This window comes from Falco naumanni, chromosome 5 (genome assembly GCF_017639655.2).
Source record: "Falco naumanni isolate bFalNau1 chromosome 5, bFalNau1.pat, whole genome shotgun sequence".
In the NCBI taxonomy this organism is placed as follows: Eukaryota; Metazoa; Chordata; class Aves; order Falconiformes; family Falconidae; genus Falco; species Falco naumanni.
This window is the reverse complement of record NC_054058.1, coordinates 77239770-77255675: the sequence shown is the minus strand read 5'-3', so window position 1 is coordinate 77255675 and position 15906 is coordinate 77239770. Positions and strand designations below refer to the sequence as shown.

General features: G+C 39.1%; 1 protein-coding gene across 4 annotated transcripts in view; it reads left to right on the top strand.

Moving 5' to 3' along the window:
- SRPK2 (SRSF protein kinase 2) overlaps positions 1-15906 on the top strand; it is a 148252-nt gene that overhangs the window by 48213 nt on the left and 84133 nt on the right. Inside the window, exon 2 of one of the 4 annotated variants that reach the window (XM_040594001.1) lies at positions 156-219. The exons of the other annotated variants lie outside the window; for them this stretch is intronic. Within the exon in view, the coding sequence (XP_040449935.1) occupies positions 182-219 (38 nt within the window). The 5' untranslated portion in view covers positions 156-181. The remainder of the gene's footprint in view (positions 1-155; positions 220-15906) is intronic. 4 annotated transcript variants of the gene reach the window in all.

The following is a 15906-nucleotide window of genomic DNA, read 5'->3' as shown; positions in this document are numbered from 1 at the left end:
AGAGCGCGGCTGGGCCGGCCCTCGCACAGGCACCGTGGCTCCTGCGGCCTCCTCCCGAACAAAAGGGCTTAGGCAAAGAACAGCGTTTGGTTAATAAGACTTTTGGAAAGCGAGAGCAGGCGGTCTCGGTTGTGAATATTTTCTGATTTTTCCAGAAATCAAGCAGAAGACTGAGCTGCTGATGTCAGTTAACTCTGAGAAGTCGTCCTCTTCAGAAAGGTACGGCTGCATCTCTTGCATGAACGGTTCATGGTGTAGCATTGCCAAGCAGCGGCGCAGGGCTTTTTGCTTTTCCTTGTCAAGTTTGCTAGCATTGTTTACGTATTGCATGCTGGTTATTGTACCGTATCCATCGAACCTCTCTTTTTGGTTAAGCTTTGTGCGTTTTTGCAGAGATTTATCGATTTCTTTTCCCTTAACGAAGCCTACGGGGCTGCAGCATGCAGATCATGCTACAGCAGGCTGCTGGTGTGTGTGTGCTGGTGTTGCAGACCTCGCTCCTTTTCACTGTCATGCAAACAGCATCTCGATTTCTAAATCCGTTTTTAAAGACCTCGCGGTTCTGTTGTGTTGCAGGAAACCCGTTGCAGGTTGCAAAGGGTTCTTTTCAGTGTAAATGCATAGGAAATATAACTTGGTGAAGCGTTTCGTGTCCTGTTATGTGGAAAGGGAGTGTCCTTTGCAAAGTAGCTCAGGAATCGCAAATCCTCCAATTAGTCACATTCTGTAAGATAGATGTGATCCTTGTTCAAGTCTGTGCTAGGAAATGGAGCAGTCGCTGCATGCAGTAATGGTTCATGCCTGCAGGTAAGGACAAAATGACTCAGAAGTGTTTTTAAAGCAATTATTTTATCTGTCAATCAGATTATTGCGATTTCAAGTAGCTGTTTCGTTTTAAAGAAATATTTTGAGGTACTAAATGCACGTTAAGTTTTCTGACATGAAATAACCTCCTGGTGATTATTTTGTGGATTTTAAATGATGCAGCCCTGCTGCTCACTCCTGTTTTGCTTGCAACGGAATTTTAGGAGAGATTCTTATTTTCAGAATGCTTAAATCCAGAGCGACATAATGTCATTTTTTCCCCCCACATTATTTATACAGTAATCGTTTTGGCTGTATGCAGAAGACCATCTGAATGCTCTATTTTGCCATTTTAATATTGGACGTTGATAAAAAAAAATTCTTAATTTTAAGCACTCAAACTCTATGTTTAGCTGTAATTATTATCTAAAGTACATTTTATTGAATGGCTCAGTAGAGAAAGACGTGGTAATGCACTGAAAGCTATCTTAAGGAAACAGGCTAAAGGACATCTTTCAATATGAATGAGTGCTCTGTGGCATGCATGGTTTTAAAAAACAAAATGAGCAGTTTAATTTGATTTATAAGTATATTTGTGTAAGATACGTAGAAGCAAACTGCATTGCCTTTCACAGTTGTAGTATAACAAAATATCAGCAATGAGAGATACAGAAAATGGTGGGGGGGAATGGGTTGTTAAGTCACCTTTCCAAAATGGAGAAATATAAGAAGAGCTTTGAGAGATATTTTATTTATTTATTTATTCCAAATTAAAAATCATGAAGGGAAACGTTGTTTATTTATTTACCTCTATCCCACCCTGATGCCTAAAATTTTTAAATACAAGACTAATAAAATGGTGGTGGTAACAGAGAGGATGATGGGGTGAAAATAGTAAAGGAAACAGGTGTTAATTTGATTTTTGGAAAGGCTTTTGTTGGCATTGCTGTGAGGAAATTTGGTGTAGAATATAGACATTTATTTTATCACTGTGAATGTTGTGCAACACCGTAATACTGATCAGTCTGTTTTTGAGCAAAACATGCTCGTAGTTGAACTAATGGTAGTCCTAGATGAGTAGGTCCCTGTAAAGGATTGTAACACAGAATTAGGAAAAGATGCATTTGTCTGAGATCCGTTTAAATGCCGTTCATCAAACAGTAAGCTTTTAAAAGAGCACGATGCACATTATCTTGCAATAAAGATTAAAATGTGAATGTTGTATATGCACATAGTTTTCTTTTGAGGATTTAAATATGTGGTACTGTTCACCTGGAGATGTATATGACACATCAGCTGCACAATTTATGTAGTCAGTTATAAATGAAAGTAACTTTTATTATCTGAGGGTTTTTTTTAAATAACCACATTCTTTTCACTTATCTAAAAATAGACTGAATTTTTTTGCAAGCTGTTACGAAACAGTGCTGTCTGTCCTATTAGCTGCCAGTTCCTTTCAAGGCCCTTTCAAAATCACTGTATAAGATTTTTTAAGGAAAAAAAATATTACAATGTGTCTGAACTGCTAAACTGTCCTCAGTCTGCTCTACAGCAAAATTGTGGTGTGTATTCATACCATACAGGCATGAAAATATGCATGTTTTTGACAGACAGAAAGGGAATTCATACTTGCATATTTTTTTATCACCAGTATTTACCCTTGCTCTGAGTGGTTGGGCTTTTTGAGAAGCCCGAGTTCTCTGGGTGGAAGATCTGAAATAGTCCGTGGCTTGTTTCTTGTTTTCCACACTAGCGAAGGCTGCTAGACAGTGCTTGCATAGCAGGAGGGGAGGGGAGAGGAGGTGCTTTTTTGCATTTACAGAAACTGATGAAATGGTAATAGAAAAGAAATGAGAGAGAAGCCTGTTACTTACCTCTTTCTTTGGTTTATCTTTTGTAAGGCAGTTTACTGTTTGTATGTTTTCCTGCTCACTTGGCAAGTTCAACACGTTGCCCTATCCTAGAGGAAAAAACTGTTGAGAAGGAAGCTGGAATATAATGTATAGTTTGGCCGTTATGGAAGCTCAATATGTTAGAAATCCTACAGTGTTCTCTTAGGATAGTCAGTTGTAAAGTTTTCAAGAGGCATTTGGGAGACATTGGCAAGAAAGTGAGATGAACCCTTTTGCTGAGGATCCTTTGAGATGCTAAAGGCATTGCAGCCTTGAAAAATAAATTTAATACAAACCTGAGACATCTTTCGTAGAAATTCATCCTTCCTTTCCCCTTACCCCTCCCCCTTCCCCCCAAAAAAACCCCTGTAATTGCAGATGGTGGGGACAAGGTATCTGTGTTTTGGTGTGTTATAGGATATTTCATTAAGCAGACACAATCAGACAGCATCTATAAGTCCTAAATTTCTGAGCAGTTAATGCTGCCCATGTGTGCATTAGGAGCCTACGACAAAGTCCTCATTCCGTGTTGATAAGGTAACCTGGGTAACTGCAGATGCCTGTGTTCCTGGTCGGTTACAGTGGATCAGGTAACCTACTGAAGCTTGTTACACTGAATTGATTTGTTTGGATGTCTGAGCTTTAAGCATACCATCGTAATGTTTTCCTACAGCATGCTTACAATGTGACACGCACCTTGTTTCTTTATCTAGTAAGTAGTAATTTAACTGCCATGTACCCCCATGTTCTTTATATTTCAGCGGAGGCTGAATGAGGTTACTTCTCCAAGCCTCACAAATGTCATTGGAAAGCAAGTAGCAGCAGCCAGACGGAGGAGAATGTCTCTCAAGAGCCCTCCAAGAAACCAAAAAATACTTTCATTTCTGTTGTATGACTGCATGATCTTCTCGTGTACAGTATAGTCAACACTTTGAGCTGTACAGATTTTCTTTTCTGCCTTTTTAAGGGCTTTGTGGAACTCCTTGCAAGTTGCAGTTTCATTTTGAAAAAAGTCAGTTCTTCTACTTGGATCACTTTTCTACTCTTCAGGCTGTAAACCTAATGTATATACTGTTTTTCTTTTCCATACTTTAGGATACAGAACTTGGCATTTTTTTAGCTCTGATTTTGGATTCTAATTTTATGTCATTGTAGCAATGCAGTTTGACCACAGGGTATTTGCTGGTAAAGGTTATTAGCAAGGCTGAGAAGTCTGAAGTATTTGACCTGCTCTTTTCCCATCTTATTGCAGAGGCTGCGTATGTACCTTTCTTTAAAATGAATTTCTGCTTCAGTGTGTTTTTTTTTTTTTTTTTTTTAAATAATAGCAGCCACACATGACCAGTCTTAAGTAGATGACTAGTGTGTGTATAATAAAATTTTCTTGATTTTGAGGGTTTTTATAAAAAGCAGTCGAGGGAAGATACTTTCAAAGGGCAGTAGGACAGCAAAGTTTTTGTTATTCAAAGTGTAGAAGTCTTTGGAGTGGGATGGTACAGGCCAGGTTTAAGGACAAATGTTGTATTTGTTGGCTTTTTGGGGTTTTTTTAGCCTTGGGCTATGTATACCCCTCTCTTTGTAATTTGTCATGGTGGAGCAAGTTGATGTATTTCTCGGTGCTTTTACGTGGTTTCTTCGTCAGGTCATGCCAAGAATGCAGTCAGGGATAAAGTAAAGGAGGAAGAAATCTAAACTGAGGAGGAAGAATAAAGATGGAGATTGAGTAGTCTGCTTCCTTTTCTAAGAGGCCTAATGTTAGTTGCTGTAAGAGGCATTGTGAAACAAGTTAGGATGCTGAAGGATTCCTTCAGGTTTAGGAACGTGGGATTTTTTTTCTCTGTTTTTTTGTGAGTCTGTGTGTGTGTGTTTTGTGTTTTTTTTTTTTTTACTTATGGATGCACTTCTAGTATAGAAATAAAACATGTTTAAAAGTAGAACCATCAGCTCACAACATTCAGTACGAGCTGACAATGCAGTTTTGGAATAAATGTAAGATAATAGGGCATTATAAGATAATTCTACTCCTATTTATGTAACACTGAAACAAAAAATAATTATCGGAATAATGCAACTATTTCATCAATTCCACTAACTTAAACACGTTTTTTAAAATGCCATCTCTTCTTTAGCTGTCTTCCTGATTTGTTTGTTTTTTGGTTCGTTTTGTTTGTTGTTGTTTTTTAAGTGCAAAAGAAATATTGCCTAGCTTTCGTTTCAGGACAGTTCAAATTTAGTTGTCATGCAACTTCAGTTTTTCAGTTTTGTTTAAAATAATATATGATAGCAATAAGCAGTGTATATTTTTCCCTTCTTTCAAAATTGCAAGCTAATACTGCTATTTTTTTAGATTTATCTCAGAAGTAGGGAGGAAATCATCCTATCTTAATGTGGGCCCTAAGTTATTTGTCCAGGGAGGCACTTGATTCTACCACCAAACCGTTTGGTGATGGTGTGCCTGTATAGCTCTCATAGACTAGATACTTTTAGATTACTAAAACTGGGCCAAAATGAATGCTGTTTTGTGTATTTTTCATATTAAAGGTTTCATAGGCTGATTATTTTAGCATGCAAGGCTTTTAATTGAAGTATGAAAGGGATGTAGAGACAGGAATGCTGCAACGTGTCGTTGTGCTTGTGTAGAAAAAAAAAAAGGCAATGTCCTATATAGAGGCAGCCACTTGTGGAACAGCTTTTTCACTCAAATTGATGTTTTTAGGGGACACTGCACTCTTTAGAGCTGATAGTGCCTGTATCAGTTCATCAGTAGACTTTGAAAAGTTTTAAAATTTGAAGTGTGTTTTCTTTTTCAGTGATACTTTGTTTATCTCTGTGTCTGTCGGGGATTTCTGTATGTAAGAAAATAATGTACTTTGATATTAAATTTAATGACAAGTGAAATGTATCATTAGTATCCCTGCTGTTCAGATGATCTGAGCACTACTTGATTTTTTCCCTCCCTTTTTTATCTTTCATCATGCAGCTATTTGTGAGATACTTATTACAGAGAGTTGCTAATACACCTTCTGAAAACACAAATCTCGGGTTTTTTTGGCACTTTTGTTGGAACTAAAATGAGAGAACTTTGGGAAAGGGAGAGACTGAAGTTGGTGGGGGCTCGTATGAGATTTTGCTATGTGAGAACTGTTTACTGGAAACTAATTCTAGCAATCTGATGATGATTAGAACACAGTTTATAGCTTAAAAAGAAATAAAAAATTGAATACTATGACTTGAACAATATACTTTCTAATGTAAACATATGTATTCCAATTCCACTTCAGGGTAAAATGTCAGCGAAAAAGTAATGGGTCATTTTAAGCAAAGCCTTTTGTATTATAAATATGTCTGTTTAATGATTTGAAACTTTTACCTAATCACTGTCTTAATCATGATTTCATTAAAACGTCTACTCCAGGCTCCTAGGCAGATGCTAAGGGAACGTCACCTGATAGGTTGCATAAAACAATGTATACCTATGCCGGATGACTGCATTTCTGTTGTTACTGTGCTGTGTTACAGGATAAATTGATTTGGGATTTTCTGCATCTTCACATTACACGTTTACAAGTGAATAATAAAATATTTACATGTTCATATAATTCGGTAAACTTACATGATGTGATATATATTTTTCGTTGATCTGCAATTGATGTAGTTACCAAGAGACGCTAAGCAACAGGTTAAGCAAACCGATGCCAATTTAAGCATTCCGGTTTGTTGCATATTTTGTGTATTATAAGCATATTATCAGGAAATTGTGGCTTCTTTCAGCTTGTGAGTTGCTGTGAATCCTGCCATACAGTTCAGAGAATATACATGAGTCTTACCATTTGACTGAAAAATACCTTTTCTGTCCAAATGTCGTTGTGACCAGAAGGTTTTTTACTTGTTCTGTTTTTAGGAGTTTTACACTCCTAAGCCAGTATCTGCCCCAGGTGCTTCTGTATTTTCTTCAAGACTCACCGTTATGCATGGGTAAAGTCTCTGGCAAAATCCAGGCAGTCACTGTTAACCTTAAAAACAAATAAGAAAGCCATCTCATGTAGGACGCCTACCAAACTCATGCTGCTGATTGTGACTAGATGGATAGTGAATTGCTATTTCCCTTTCTTTTCCTTCACTCTTTTCCTCTAACTCTTTAAAGCTCCAGTTGTGAAACAAACGTATGCAGCTCCAAGCTGTGCCTGTTACATATGCTACAAATGACGGAGTGGCAGTTCTTTACCAAGTTTGTCTACATGGCTTTCCTCGTCTGATTATAGCTTTAGGTCAGTCAGGCTGGTTGATTACATCTCTTCCATGACTGGACAGTGTTCAAGACCAGAACTGCATCCCACGTAGATGTTCTGTTTGTATGAAATTTTGGCCACTGTGTTTAATAGTATGTTCAGAAGGCATTTTACATAACTTCTCTGTACTGATAAATATGTCCTAATTCTAACTTTATCTTGTCTGCTAAAACAACTGATGATTGTAAATTGGTGATATCCTCATTTACTGAAAGAACATGTCTCTTCAAAGCTTGAGAAACATCTGTATTTTAATGTTGTGCTGGTTAATCTTGAAAACTTCTTTTCCAAAACCTGGAGCAGCATAATTCTGTGGAAGGGAGGAGAATTTCTTAAAGCTGCTTCTTACTTGGCAAAATATCATTGGAGTAACATGAAACATTTTGAGAATTCAGTGTTTTGTTTTCATGAAGCAACTTCCTATGCCCCAAATCTACTGGGATGTTCTCAGCCTTCCTGAGAAGGCAAGGACTTGTCCTCACTTTGCTCATTACTACAATGCGTGGGGATAGGGTAACGTATTATCATTTTAGGGGCAAAGAAGGCCCTATTAGTACAGAAACTTCTTAGCTACATGTTTGCTCTGTGTTGTCAAAACTTAAATATTAGCAGTAGTTCTGGCAGAAACTGAGAGAATGGCTTTTGTCATTAATACTACTATAAAGAGCCAGTATTATTTTCTTCTCTAACTACTGTATCAAAACATCAAGCGGTGATTTATATATATATATATATATATTGTGGAGGTGGAAAATGAGTGTGAAATTCTTACAGGTTTTAGCAGATAGCTGTTTTGTTATTCTGTATCCAGCATCAGGACCTGCAGATTCTCATTGTCTGTCATCCTCAGCTGCTATGGCCACTATCCACAGAAGCATTCAGTTCCTGCTATGCCCACATACCAAAGAGACCTATCAACCTCTGTTTATTCCATGCCATGAACTAGAATGGAAGATGTTTGGAATTAGCTCTGCTCTTTATGAATCCTTCTATAAAAGGATTACCTTAGCCATAGGAGACCACGTGTGGTGGTTTCCTCAGAGTGGTGCTTTGTCATCCCCAGTATGACAGCATAAAGTCCTTCTGACGGCTCCTATTACTTATTTGACAAGAATCAGGAATTTCCACTGCTGCTTGGTGTCTTAGCTATGAGAAATGTCTGCTTCTGAGAAGACTAATACAGGTTTGGATCAAGACTTCCCTAAGAGATGTGAAAAAGATGATGAACCACAGTGATTCTGAAGTATATTTTTATCAATTAAAATGTGTAATTCTAATATAATACAAATAAGAGCACAAACAGTCTTTATATACTTAGTTTGAAGTCCCGCTTGGCTTCTTCCCAGGTAATTAATATTTCAGAGTATTAGTCTAGAAAGCTAAATAAAGAAGTTACAGCCTTTCTCAGAATGCTTGTGTTTCACAACAGAAGTGAGAGAATGCAGATCTTACAAAGAAATTACCAGTGATCAAGGAAGAAGTCTTCCTCTTTCTCACAAGTACTCTTGATATCTGTGGGTGGAATACTGAGATGATGAATTGGCATCGACCCTATTCCTTGGCCACCCTAGCCGTAGTATGCTGCCAGAGAATGCATCTTTTTTTTTTTTTTGTGCCTACCACTAGTATTTAAAGGTCTGTTGCTTTTAATGGAAATCTGTTACAAGTTTCTCTAAGGAAAACTTATTAAATATGTTCTTGTAAGTTAATTTTCATCTACTTTGTTTCATCTGTATTTTTGCTTTATATGTGTTACTCTTGCTTTATAATAAAGTACAGTTGAGTCCTGACTTAAAAACACATAGGAAAGATCCGGTCAAGATTCCTTTGAAATGTGTTTAGCACATAGCAATTTCAAGGGCTATTAAAAGAACCAGTGGACGTCCAACTGAAGTAGAATGATGCCTGAGAATGCTAATACATTTTTTTACTGTCATTTAAATACTCAGTGGTTTACAACATGCCTTAGCAAAACTGCATGGTGTGTGTTCCAGTAGATGCCAGGACAGCTTAAGCAGGTATAGGCTACGCTGAGCTAGAATCTAAGGCGGATTTGTACACTTCACCTTCAAAGTGTCACTGATAGCTTTGCTAAGAAGCTTGCTAAAGGTGGGTGTCCTTTTAGCCATGCCAGTTGTTAGAGGTATCCAAATGTGGGGGGCTTTGGGTCCCAGGGGCATATCTTCTGTCCCAGCTTAAATAGGTAAGCACAAGACTGCTGCAGTTCTGTGTCCCCAGGGCCAGCCAGTAATGAGACTGAGTGCTTATTCCCAATAGGTGTGCGTGCACATACACACGCTCACATACAGAACGTGCATACGCAGCTGTCCACACAGATCAACGGAGGCTCAAACCAGTGCTTTTATTGGCACCCACGTAAACATACACAGAGCACTCAAGCAAGAACTGCACGGACAGCCCAGTCCTTTTCCTCTTTCCAGTTCTTCAGGATGGAAGTCCACTAGTGGAATTTTTGGAGAAACTCACATGCTGTATGGGGGTTCTCCTAATAGCAGTTTTTAAATAGTGTTTGTAGTTGCTGAAGCCTTGACCTATTGGTGTCCCCTGGTTATTGGCACCAAGACCTCTGAGCCCCTGATGTTTGTCCAGTTGCTGGTACTTAGACATCTTATCTAACTGCTGAACAGTCTAGCTTGAAGTTGGCTTGAGTTCGCATGTATGCACTCAGAATAGAAAGTGCATCCCCAAAGAAGACAGAAATAGGGTTTAATGACAATATGGGATAGACTGTCATGATCAAGGGCAGGGTTCGGTCAGACAATTGCAGTGACCAGCCTTCAGTTTGTACTGGACGTGTCCCATTTATAATTTTTCCCTGCAGTTTTCCCATACTTGTTTTTCGCTTACCCACCTTTTCCCCTGTCTTTCTCCACCTCAGGTGCCTCCCCCTAAACATTTCACGTCTTGCCATATTCTCACAGTCCCACGGTAAGATTTACAGAATCCCGGAAATGTTCTTCCTCTGCATCCTGTAATAAGTCACATACCTTTTAAGGGAATAACCTTTAGTTTTCAAGGTGTTTCTGGGGAGGGAGTTTCCTCCTTGACTCATCTTGGTGGGTTTCACACTGGAGAAATATGGTCTAATTAATGGTCATGTGAGTAGCTGATTCAGGTGGTCCGTTTTCACTGATGAGGTTGTTAGGGTTTCTCTACATATTGTTTCTAGTGATCCTTGCTGGATCAGTTTGTGTTATGATTAGCCTTTGATCAGATAACCTAACACTGGTCTCCCAGGGGCCTAGCAGTACCTGGCAAAGCTGAATCTAGATTTGTTTGGATTTTTAGCCATCTGACAGGGGTATCCAAAAGATTGAGATCAGCTGAGGAAACCAAATGCACAATTCCTTTCCTACTACTTCTGAGTCTCATGGAAACATAGTACAACAGAGTTTTGCCTACTACTTCACTCCTATCCAGTTTATAGACCTATGTTTCTGGAAAGGAAAAGTGAGGTATCTTCTCACAATGTGTTAAATATATACTCAGTGCTTCAGACTTAACACCTGCTGGAGGTGTTAGGTTCATACCTCTAATGAAAGCAAAGCTCAGCAAGGATCACAAGCAAGTGGTGCTACTTACTCTGCTGAACTTGTCTTCTGTGTGCTTGTTGCAAAACCTGTTTGAGATAAGATAGCACAGGGATGCATAATAATAGGAAGGAGTTCTGGAGCATAAACCGACTAAGGCTAGACATCCTACCTCTGTGTGTTCTGGTCCAGAAGGCAGCTGTCTGATAATAGCAAAAAAAAAAAAAAAAAATTCTTTGGCCAGTTTAAAGAAGGCAAAAAGCAATCATACATCATTGTTTAGAAAGGGAGTAATGTCTCCCAGGTGGACAAGAAGGCCAGTTGTTTGTTAATTTGACCTGCAGGCATCAAGATATTGCTCAATTCCTTTGCAAAGTAGCTGAGCAGGCAAAAACCACAGACCCACAATGTGTATTAGCCAATATTTGGCTATCTGACATCTATATTCAGAAAACCTGGCATGTATTATTTCTACTATAAGAGCCCGAGAGCTAACTAATACTTGAGTCTTTGCCAAGTTGCTTCTTTCAGGAAGAGAAATAGATGGTGATTTGAGGGTTGTGAGATTTTTGTGTGTGTGCAGTCCTGTTTATTTACAAAGCATGTAAACAGAGCTCTGTTTGCTTGAGCGGAATTGAAACAAAGTGCAACAAGCAGCTATTTTGCTGATGTGTCTGCCTGTCTAGCAAGTACTGCAGTAAAAAAAAACCCAACCCTTAAAACTCTAAAAAACGACACCCAAACCCGCCCCACACATCATGCTCTCCTGAGATCACAGGCACAGCATTTTTTACTGTCTTTTTTTCTGCTTAAGAGACATGTATAGCTGCAACAGTTTCCCCCAACTCCTTTAATTTCATAATTGTGATTTATAAAATCTTAATCCTTCACACATGTTATGGACTGACGGGATTTGATGGATAAGTACTTTGGACAATGTTTTTCTTTTTTCATTTTTTTTTTACAGCTGTTGTGTAAAAGGCCTAATGTTCCTTCTTTACTTAGACTAAAAAGAGGGTATTCAGCCCAACCATCAGCCTTGATTGCAAGCCAAATACAGAGTTCTTTAGAGAGCAACTTGATCACAGACATTATTTTTTTTAATATAACAATGCCATGCCTAAACTATAACTTTCAAAATAAGTCTTTATGCACTCTATAATACCTTTATTCATTTTCTGGACTCCACAGTTTGTTCCCAGGTCACGTTGCATGGCATCTGAGGATTCCTGCCCTATACTGTAAATAGCAGTAGTCAGGCCTTTCCCATGGACAGGTGTGAACTGCTTTAGGATCTGTCTTCCTAGGCTTCTGCCAGGTCTTCACTGGACTTCTCTAGGTCAAGAGTGTTTAGATGTAGTCTGTCATGGGTTTTTTATTGTTGTTTGTTTTTGTTTTGTTTTTCTTCTTCTTCTAAATGATTGCTTTTTTCTCTAGAAAGCCTGACTCTAGGTTACCACATGATGCTTCATCACTGTGCTCCATTGGTCTAACCCTGTATGAGTCAGCTGGATCTGATATAAGCGTTGTCTTTCTTAACTCCTGAAAGTTTCTGGGACTCACAACTTCCTGGCTCTCTAAACTTCTAAGACCTCCTCCTTTTGTCCACAACTAGCAGTTCATGTGTGTACTGTTGCCCGGAAAAAGTAATCCAAGATTGAATTGCAGTGGAGTTTTATATGGAAATCATGCAACAGGAGGTTTATTCCAGAGCTTTCCCTTTGCACCACCCCCCCCCCCCCCCAGTCCTCATTCTTGTTGTCCCTCTTTGTGTTTAGGTACCATCTGCTTACAGTCATCTGTTGTGTTTGCTTTCTTACCCCTGCCTTTGATTTTGTGCAGGTTATTTGAAAATTTGAAGTACTGATGCATTGAAAGATACAGATTACATGAAGTGGAATTTAAAGACATGAGAATGTGGTACTACAGTTGCTTCTGGGTGTGTATATATGATGAACATTCTGTAATTCAGTTATCGACTTGTAATGGCTAGAGTTCACAAGAGAAATAATAGGCTTTATTGTGATATGGCAAATAAATGGTCTAAGTATATACTGAAGGACAAAAACATTAACAGGATTAACATATATTGAACATTGGTTAAATAATAGCAGTATCTGTGTTAATCTTGATTTTAGCAAGACTTTTGGTGTTTTCTGCCATGACATCTTAATTGACAAACCGAGAAAGTCTGGGCTAGGTAGGTAGACAGTGAAGTGGGTTGAAATCCGACTGAACTGTTGGGCATAAAGGGCTGTGGTCAGAGACATAAAGTCCAGCTGGAGGCCAGTCACTAGTGATGTACTCCAGCAGTCATCCTTTACTGGGGCCAGTACTGTTTAGTATCTTCATTAAAGATCTGGCTGATGGGACAGAGTGTACCCTAAGCAAGTTTGCATGATACATAACTAGGAGGAGTGATTAATGCACCAGAAGGTTGTGCTACTATTCAGAGGGACCTCAGCAGGCTGGAGAAATGGGCTGATACAAATTTCCTGAAGTTCGACATAGGGAAATGCCTAGTCCTGCACCTGAGTGGGAATAACCCCATGCGGTGCCAACCAGCTGGAAAGTAGCTTTGCAGGAAAGGACCTGGTAGACATTGAACATGAGCCAGCAAAGCATGAGGCAGTGTTGCTGGCAAGTGAAAGGAGGTGATCTTCTTTTCCCTCTGCTTAGCCCCTGGTAAGACACACTGGAGTGCTGTGTCCAGTGCTGGGCTCCCCAGTGCAAGAGAGCTCTCGAGGGACATAGTGGATCAGGTCCACTGAAGGGCCACAAAGGCGGTGATAGGCTTGGAGCCCCTACAATACCAGAAGAGGCTGAGAGAGGTGGGGTGGTTCAACCTGGAGAAGAGAAGGTTTGAGGGGATCTTACCAGTGTGTAAGTAAATACCTGATGGGTGGGTGTAAAGAAGACAGACTTCTCAGTGGTGCCTAGTGACCAGAGAAGAGGCAGAAGGCACAAACTGAAATACAGCAAACTCTGTTCAAATATAAGAAAAACATTTTATTGTGAGGGTAGTTGAACACTGACACAGGTTGCCCAAAGGGATTGTGGAATCTCCATCTTTGCAGATACTCTAAACCAACCTGGACATGACCTTGAGCAACATGGTCAAGATGATCCTGCTTTGAGCAGTCAGATGGGACCGAATATCTTCCAGCCCCACTGTTCTGTGACTGGGTAGAAACAGAGTATTTGGACAAAGCTTGCTTTCTGAAATTCAGCTAAAACTGTAACAGGAAAGGCACTGTGTGGTGTAACCCTGGCCGGCAACCAAGCACCTGCAACCCCTTGCTCACTCACCCCCCCACTTGGAGGGGTGGAGAGGAGAATCGGAGAGAAATGTAAAACTCAAGGGTTGAAATGAAGAGCAATTTAATAATTTAAACAGAATTAAAAGGTAAGAAAACCATAACAATAATAACAACAACAATAATAACAACAGTTATAATGGAAAGGTGGGGAAAAGGATAAAAAGGAAAAGGGAGAAAGGAAAACAAATGATGCACAGTACAACTGCTCACCACCCGCTGACTGATGCTTAACCAGTCCCTGAGCAACAATTCCGCCCAACCCTCCAAGTTTATATACAAAGCATGACATCCCATGGTATGGAATACCTCTTTGGCTGGTTCAGGTCAGCTGTCCTGGCTGCCCCCTACCAGTTTCCCGTGGCCCTCCAGCCCTCCCACTGGCAGGGCCCAAGAAACTGAAAAGTCCTTGACTTAGTATAAACATTACCCAGCAACAACCAAAATCCTCTGTGGGTTATCAACATTCTTCTCACATCAGAGCCAAAACACAGCACTGTACTAGCTACTAAGAAGAAAGTTAACTCCATCCCAGCCAAAACCAGGACAGGCACACACTAGAGTTCTTAAAAGCCATTACTTTTTTCTTTTTTTTTTTTTTTTAAAAATTGTATTTCTGACTTCTATACTTAACCAGTCTTAGGATTACAGTTTACTTTTTTAGTTGTTCATAATTTTTCACTGTTGAAAGCACCATTTTCAGTAGTCAAGTCGTTCCCATGAGAGCACATAGCTTTTCTTTGATGCTGTTCTATGTATGCTTGTTTATTTGCCATAGAGCCAAACCCTGTAAAAAAAAAAGCCTGTCCAAAAGATGTTTTGGTCCAGTTCTATCTCTCTGGCAATGTTTCCCCTTCTACAGTATCTGGGGCTTTACTAGCTGTACAATACTAATTCTTTGTCTTTTCCGCTCTTTCTAGAATTTGCTTTGTTATTTGGTGTTTAGCTGTTCTGCATTTAGGGAAGGGATTGGATCACAGATCTATAGGGAGATGTTTTACAGTGGATATAAGACATAGGTAATCAATGAGGGAGGTGTGTGTTTGTTGTTCATCATCTGTCCTGGATATTTCAGAGGCATATATTATTCCTGCATTTTAATTTCTGATGCTCTGAGTTTTCATAGTTAATTTTGCTTTTCACCTATGAAACATTCAGCAGACTCTAAAATAAGATTTAGGTTGGGAGGGGGGTTGTTTACTTATTTATGATTAATTCATGGCCTTATTTGTGACAGAGAAAGCTTTTTATTGAATTAATGATGTGATAAATTAACTCCTTCAACACATGTGACTAATATACTTGTGATATGCCAAGTAATACAGAAACTTTCCCTTTTCTTGGGCAATCACATCTTTATTCATTGGTAACAAAACTACTATTTTGGTTTCTGTGGAAGCTGCTGTGAGGTAATAACTGGGCAAACTGGAACAATTTCTTTATAATTAATCACCTAGAGAGTTATCTTTACCTGTGTCTTGTCTCTTTTAAGTTGGTACCAGCCCATTCTAAGTACTGGAATGCAAACTGCAGATACTTCAAATTACAGAAAAAAAAATGGACATTTAGCGCATTGTGTAGCTCATTGGTAAGAGTTTGGCAATGAAACTTTTTTATAAAAACAGTGGAGAATATGGGATAAATATTTAGTGTTCTGTCTTTAAATGAATTGAGACCTTTTATTATAAATAGAGATGGGTAAAAACTAATCAAGTGTAATGCAGTTACTGTCAGCGTGGATGCTGGTGCGCAAAGATTTAACTTGTAAAATACATTGCACTGCATTTTTGTTAGGATAGACACATTATAACAATTAGTGGGCTACAGCTATTTTTATACAAATGTAAACCTCAGTGATTTATACTGTGCATACCGCAAATGTTTGGTACTGTCAACCAGAATGCTGTCTCTCGTTTTTAGCCCCACCTGTGTGTATTTTGTGTCCACTGTTAATTTGTTTCTTACCTTGAATTGGATAGGAAGATCACAGGCTACAGCATATCAACTTATGTTGCAGCTTTTCAAGTAGTGCTGGTAGCCTGCTGTAAGACCT